This window comes from Syzygium oleosum, unplaced genomic scaffold (genome assembly GCF_021117445.2).
Source record: "Syzygium oleosum isolate NSW1041296 unplaced genomic scaffold, Sole_v2.1 Sole_v2.43, whole genome shotgun sequence".
NCBI lineage: Eukaryota > Viridiplantae > Streptophyta > Magnoliopsida > Myrtales > Myrtaceae > Syzygium > Syzygium oleosum.
The window spans coordinates 229,135-236,650 of record NW_026607527.1 but is presented as its reverse complement, the minus strand read 5'-3'; the positions used below and the strand labels follow the sequence as shown (position 1 = coordinate 236,650).

The following is a 7,516-nucleotide window of genomic DNA, read 5'->3' as shown; positions in this document are numbered from 1 at the left end:
TCAAAGGAATTGCTGTGCAAGTGCAGCCAATGTATTGAGATACTGAGCAGATCAAGAATTTTCAATGTGTTGAATCATGTCAACACTCAAGAAAACAAGATCAACATGTTGCCAACAAAAGAAAGAATCTCCTCTCATTTGTGTATATGCTTAGGTATTTACAAAGTTCGTCTCTCTCGACTTAAATTTAGCCGTCCGCCAAAAGCTTCAACGCCAGCTCGACCAAGGAGTGGATGGTCATGTGATGCCGGCTCACCCCGACCGTGCCGGAGAAGATGTTGAAGCTCTCGACCTCCGACGTGGTCTCCAGCACGCGCTCCAGCTCTCCCTCCATCCCGAGGTCCTTGAAGGTGAGCACGTTCGTCTCCTTGTCCGTCATCATCCAAATCGCCAGCTCTATGGCGAACCGCCGTATCCTGGGTACCTTGATCGGCAGGTACCGGTACTTCCTCAAGATCTGGACGAGGGTGTCGGCCAGCTCGGTCTCCCGTATCCCGGCCCTCTCGAACACGGCGCTCGACTCCTTGCTCGTCATGTATCTGAAGACCTGGGCTGCTAGCCCGACCATCACCTCCTGCGGCTTGTTCTCTTCGGACATTATTGCCTTCAGAACCTGAAAATTCGGACACAACTTTGTGAGAGAAATATATCAAAATATTTTTTTCGAGTAACAAATTTATCCAAAACTAAAATCGGTACACTTGCGACAAATCTATTTTCGTTGAATTAAATTAAACGTGTCATCCAACTTGGCAATTTGACCGTAATGGAAGTGACTGTGACCAAGAAGAGACGCTCACCGTGGGTGCGGCGGCGGCGGCTCCCCGGAGCATCTCGAAGCAGCTGTCACCGCCGAACGCGCACAAGTTCCTCAAGATCCTCCCTGCGTTCACCCGCAGCAGCGGCTCCCCCAGCGCCTCCACCAGCCTCTCCAGCACGCCCAGCCTCAGCACCCTCCGGCAATTGCTCTCGCTCTCCAGCACCAGCATTGCCACCGCCTCCCCGGCCGCCACCCTCACCCTCCTCCCTGCCTTGTCCTCCGCCCCCGCTGCTCTCCCGCCACCGCCGCCGCTGAGGAAGATCCTCAGCAGCTCCCTCAGCACGCCACCCGTCCCCCCGATCTGTTCCGTCGCGTCCTCCTCCAGCGCCAGGCTTGTCAGGATCTCGATCCCAAGCCTCTGCATCTCCGGGTACCTCTCGCCGTGCCGGAGGATCTCCTGGACGTTCCCGATTGCGAACACGATCTCTGATATCTCCCTCCGGAGCTGCTTCCCGGTCGCCCCTGCCGTGCTTGCCAGCATCCTCACCACCTGGAGCGACCGCTTCACGGTGAGGACCTGAGAACTCGCGGCGGTCGCGTCCCTCAGGATTCTCTCGTCGGCATGCGTGAGGTCGATGATCTTAGGCAAGAGCCCCCTCGTGTTCCCGATCTTGCCGCAGTTGTCGTGGTCCCGGGCTAGTTTCTTCAGTATCAGAAGCCCAAGGTGGTTGAACGTGTCGAATCCGTAGCTCATGTGGCCGCCGTCAGAAGCGGCGGCAGCAGAGGAGGAGACTATCGTCTTCTCCGCGATCTCGTCCGCCGAGGCGGTGGAGGGCCGGCTCGTCTCGAGGAGCGACGAGATCGATTCCATCGCGCCGGGGATTCCGGAGACTCGGAGTGCGTTCCGCTTCTTCCCGGCGAGTTGCGACAGTATCTCCGCGGATGACCGCCTGATCTCCTCCTCCTGTGGGTCCTTCCAGTTCAGCATCTCGACGAGCCGCTCGATCACGGATATGTTGGTCCCGATCTTGCGGAGGGTGTCATCCGAGAACCGGCTGTTTGTCGCGAACTGGCGGAGGATCCTCACCCCGATGAGCTGCTCGTCAGGGGAGTTCGAGTCAAGCAGCTCCATCGAGAATGTGATCATGTCCATTCCCAACCCGTCGAAGATGCTCCCGTTGACAGACCGCGAGTAGGAGTCGTAGAAGAAGCGCCGGACCGCGATCAGGCCCGATTTCCCCAATTCGCACTCCCGGGTCACCTCCTCCAGGATCTTGCAGAAGCTCACCTTTAACTCCCAGTAGGCCTTCTCCATCAGGAACAGCAGGGCTTCAGCCAGGGCCAGCGAGTAGAAGATGGTCAGGGCGGCTTTCCGGTTTCTCTTGTCGGTGTCGCCTTTCGCGACTTCGCCGTAGTTGTGCTCGATGAGCTTCATCAGGGAGAGGACCACGCAGGCCGTCGCCGATAGGAGCTGAAGCCAGTACAGCAGTTTGCTCACGTTCCTGGAGAGGAACACCCATTTGCCGTAAGGCAGGAGCGGGACGTCCGAGGACGTCCACATCCGAGTCGGTTTACGATGGATGCCGTACGTGTTTGGCGAGCCTGCAAATTGTGCCGCTACGCCCCTGCTCTGCTGCTGCCTTCTCTTCTGAACCGCGGACAAAATGGGACGAAAAGCAGCTTTGAAGCTCTTGATCAGGAAGTGTGAGCTCGATTTGAGCGCGCGGAAGCTGTTGATGCCCGCGTCAGTGATCGACCAAGTCGCCTGGTGTTGCCACTCGAGCTCGTGGCTGCGGCTGAAGATCCGCGTCCCCTCAATCAGCAGTATGATGGTGATGAACCAGAAGTCGGTTTTATCCAGAGTGATGGCGAACCCGCCGAGGAGGACCACGGTCGCCCAGATGAACCCAAGCGTCCCTAGGTCAGTCGCGGCCTTCTCGAACACCGCAAGGCGAAGGGCAAACAGTGTGAGTTTCTTTTCCGGCGCATGGAACGCTGGCCTCGCCGAAGAAACAGATCCTGCATTGCTGCTGTCTCTCTTCTCGCTGCTGTTCCGCGGCTCAAAGATGGTGGTGCTCGAGCTGCAAGCGTCACCGAGCCTGCAACACTCGGAAATCTGCAACTTGACGCTGCCTTCGCTCTCTAGCGAATCGCGCTGATCCATATGACCGGCTTCCCAACGTTGCGGCCTGGAAACGAAATGCTCAGTTGATCGATCGACTAATCAAGTCTGCGAATGCCGATACGAGTTCGGTTTTCGCGAAGTCGATGCCGGTTCGGGGCTTTTTGACAGAGGAAGGGGGGAAGTGCATTGGAGCTTTTATAAAGCCAGGAGATTGAGAGAATGAGCTTAGGAGGCACGTTTGTGGCGTGGAGGAAAAGAGTGACGTTAAGTTTCTTGAGTTTCCGTCGCTTTTCCCAGGAAGCTAAGTCTCTCTGTTACTTATCACTTCCTCTACTTGGCCGACAATCTTCCCTCCACCCTTATCCCCTTTCATTTCCACGTCCGACGACGGTATATGAACATTCGATAGACGCGTTTTACGGACGATACGCGCGGCCGGAGCCGGTCGCGACGTAGAAGCTGCGCGGAACTTGTGCTTCTGAGCTGAGAACTTGTCATCGGTCATCGGGTTAAGTCCACACAATGGCTTCCTGGTACATTACCAAAAGAGTACGAGAATGTCTCACGTTAGATTCATCGACAGTTGCTGTCACCTTTTCACTTTTGTGTGGGCGGCGATGTTTTGCTTTCGTGGGTTACATTTTCATGGAAAGGAGGAGTCCCAGAAAGCCAAGAAGGAAACGTGGTTGGTTCTCAATGCGAGCTTTTATGTGCACCAAACTGATGAACCAAAATTGGTTTTGAGTTCACACGAGGAGGAGACTACTATGCTTTGGCATCAAACAAGTCACACGGTCCAATCCTAATTCCAAAGCTCAATTTTGCATATGCAATGCACCCCCTAAGTTCCCGTTATTTGTCGCGCAGATCCTGGGCCGCCCGGGTTCCGATACCGAGGAGGCAAGGGTGCGGTCTTCTTCGACAGTAGTAGCCCGTCTTCGGGACGATGCCGGGTTCGGTTCCAATTCGAATTTTTGTGCACCCGGCTCGGCGGCTGCTCGAGTTCGGACTGTAATTTCGGGGGTGGCATGGGATATAAGGCTAGTCAAAAGAGAGTTATTAATCAAAAGAAGATCTTTCCATGCTTTTAATTTATTCCATGTTCAAATCCTAAAATCAACTCTCTGGCATGCATGCACACGGTGCTCTCGATTAGTTTATCACATCTCCAATCGTCCCGACGGAAATTAAACTACGATTTCTTGTCCAGCTGAGGAGTTCCTAGAAACGAAATTAGTCAAGCATCCAGCAATCCAAGATCACGTAATTTCATGCCAATCGCAGCTCATAATAAACTAATGATTACCTTAGGGAACGAGCCATTAGGGGGAATGTCAAAGCCCCCATGGGGCACTTGGAAATTTGACTTATCCATCATTCCATGTCTATTCTTTGCTTTGTCGTCGTCCCTTATCAATAAAAGGAGGTTGTCATGTTGTGTGTGATTAGGGGGGAATTAGTTGGGTCCAGTCCTTTGCTTTCGGGAGGAAAAACGTATCGAGAATATCAGGTTTTGAGTTTTCTTGTGTGAAGCTAAAGGCTTCCAAATGGGACCACAAAATGCTCAAAGTCTCTCTCTCTCTCTCTCTCTATCCCTTTGGGCACAAGAAATACTAGAAAAAAAAAAAACCCCAATTTGACCCCATGATTCTAGATCTCTCTTCTTTGGTTATTAGGGTTTTGCTTGTTTGATGATATCGTTTTCGGGGAATTGTTTTCGGACTTTCGAGGGTTTGGATGACGGAGAGGTGGTACTTGATCGACGGAAAGCATTCTCTGTAAACTTGAAACGACAAGCTCAGATCGGAAAAAAAAAACGGCTTTTTGTTCTGGCAAGAAGGAAATCATTTTCCAGAATTTGTATTTTCCTGTCTTCTTGGTTCTCAATTGCTCGTCAATTTTTTTCCGTTTCTTTTCTTCTATCGATAAGTCCCATCCGCTTTCTCAATAAATCTTTGTCCACCTCTCCTGAATATTATTCTTCATTAATGCTCATATTCTTCTACGTTCCCAAAAGCGCGATCATATATAACATTTCACGGATATGATTTCATGGTTTCTTTCTTAATTCTTTCATAATTCCCTTTATTTCGATGGGATTACAAAATAAACAAACAAGATATCGGTTCCAGCTAGTCATTACATATCATCTTGAACTATACAAGTTACCTTTAGTCAATTCACTTATTATCAAGTAACATAAAACCCAAATTTTTTCAACTTTGTTTTCGGCACAAACAAATGCCAAAATGTAGTTTATTTTTATCTGAAATTAAGTGTTTTCGGCACAAACAAATGCCAAAATGTAGTTTATTTTTATCTGAAATTAAGTTTTCTAGTGAAATAAGCGGACCCAATACTCCTAGCTTTCCAAATTCAATTGAATACCCCTGATTTTTCCTGGAAGGTGGGTCTGTTTCTGGAAATGTGATGCTTTATGAGAGATTAGACAAAACATTTGCATAGCGCGTCAATTTCTCTCTCCCGTGGCATTTGGACCGGAAAGGTTGCTTTTGCGTGTGGTGATTGTGACCAGCTTTTGTGTCGTGTTCCCTTGCAAAGTTCGATTGTGGCCTTTGAGGACTTCCATCTTTTTCTGCACCGCCTCTCTTTTCCGTCCAAGGAAAAATCCCCCAAAAAAAAGAAAAAAAAAAGAAAAATAATTGATTAAATCGATCATTCTAATTTGGTAGTCCACCGCTTGCAAATTTAGTACGCAACATTCATCAAAGAGCTAATTTATTGACACTTACCTGATACAATCGATGCTGAGGTGGTTACAACTTTCAATAAAAGGTACAATCCAGAGAGAGAGAGAGAGAGAGCGCGCTTGCTTGAGATTGAGCCGGGGGCGGAGTGTTGGGAAAACTGAATTCCCGATCGACGCATTCGAAACATATTCGGAACGAATTCGATCAATGCGGAAAACGTGCCCGAGGACCATCAACTTGTATCACCGATCGTATAGGTATATCACACAACGAACATACCCGGTATTGTCACAGATTAAGTGCCACTTTGCGCTTGAGAGTTCTTCGAATGTCTTTCGTACTCGCGTGCGTTCCGAAGCAAAAGCAGAGAATACGTTGTATCAAAAGAGTGTGTTTGCATATATTGAAAATCACGTCTGTTTTACAAGGGGTGCCTTCTATTATAGATAGACAAATAACTACCTCATGGGCCCTTGTGGCTCACGGGCCGGGTTTGGCCCATCTTGGGCGGTCCACCCAATATGTCTTACATCTCCCACTCGCCCACGATGGGTTAAACACAACTCTCTTCCTTGCAAAGTTCATATTGACAAATAATCCGTGCGACCAGCATACTACGAGAGCTCGTTGTTATACATCTGTTAGGAATATATAACAGCTCAAATTGGGCATTATCCAGAGTAGTATTAGTATGCAGTTCCCTAGATCAATCAGTCACAATTTTCATCTCTCTTGATCTCTTTTAGTATCTCGTATATTGTATTCACAACTATGATTTACTCAAAATCATAATTGGTCGACCTGTGAATACAAATATAGAATGTGACATCATAAATTAAATTGATCTTCCTCTTTCCTTAAACCTCTCCATTTCAGTCCAACTCGCTTTTTTAGAAATGCCCCGTTAGACCGAATTATCATGATCATCGGCAACATCCTAAGATAGAAAACACTGAATAGAAATTTTGAGAATAAGTAAGAGTCGTGAGGGCACTTTAATTGAGAAGAACTATTTTCCTCAAGAGTCTCACACGACTTAAAAATTGAGATCATAAATTTTTGCCAACTCTTATCGGTCGTCCCATGCATACATAATATGAAATACGTATTACGGTATTCTCTCCTTTTCCCATAGAGCGTATGTCTTTACTCTCAATACCGTACAGATGATAGTTTAGACATACTCAATGTCTAACTTGAGTTCACAAATCTACTCTATTCATAAGCATCTATCAGAACTCACATCTGGCATTAAAGACAGGTAAAGTGAAATATGTGGGTCATTTCACTTTCAGACATAATAATATATATGTCCTCATCTTAACATTCTGTTAAGGCGACGTCTATGCTTCAAGCTTGAGCTCTCAATTATCACTTAGATAACAAGCTTAAAACTGTCTCATCTCTATTCATCACACAGTGAGTAGAGGCGATTACCCGTGTGAGTGGGCTAATATCTCATCTGTTCGACATACCATTTCAATATAATGCACTCAGCATCGACATTCACAAACGTCATACAAACTTATGGGCATTGATAATAACAAACTTCATTAATAGTGAACATTCTGGGAAAAATTACAATATTCAGTACATCATATTCTACACAGTCCTAGAGATCTCATATGACCATGGAAAACTTCTCTAGGAATCGGTTTCGTCATAAGATTTGCTATCATCCTTTGTGTAGATATGTACTTCACGTTCACTTCCTTTCGTGCAACCATGTCCTTGACATAGTTATACTTGATATCTATATGTTTGGTCTTTCCATGGTACTTGGGATCCTTAGTGTACGCTATTGCTGCTTGGCTGTCACAATAGACCAATACTGGGTTTGCAGCATTCTCAGGAACACTTAAGTGATCCAAAAATCTTCTAAGCCAAACAGCTTCTTGTGCCGCTGCTGATAGAGCCACG

General features: G+C 47.7%; 1 protein-coding gene across 1 annotated transcript; it reads right to left on the bottom strand.

Moving 5' to 3' along the window:
- LOC115693448 (uncharacterized) lies at nt 1-3,280 on the bottom strand. The gene is made up of 2 exons (XM_030620441.2): nt 801-3,280; nt 1-613 (listed from the first exon to the last, which is right to left on the bottom strand). Exons 1-2 carry the CDS (start codon nt 2,922-2,924, stop codon nt 188-190), a joined length of 2,550 nt encoding a protein of 849 aa, XP_030476301.2. The 5' UTR covers nt 2,925-3,280; the 3' UTR covers nt 1-187.
- Between the last annotated feature and the right edge of the window lie 4,236 nt (nt 3,281-7,516).

Excerpts from the sequence above, each read along its gene's own strand:
- LOC115693448 (XM_030620441.2), bottom strand. The coding sequence starts at position 2,924 with ATGGATCAGCGCGATTCGCTAGAGAGCGAAGGCAGCGTCAAGTTGCAG. Across the intron at positions 614-800 it reads CCGCCGCCGCCGCACCCACG|GTTCTGAAGGCAATAATGTC; the intron begins GTGAGCGTCTCT and ends CCGAATTTTCAG.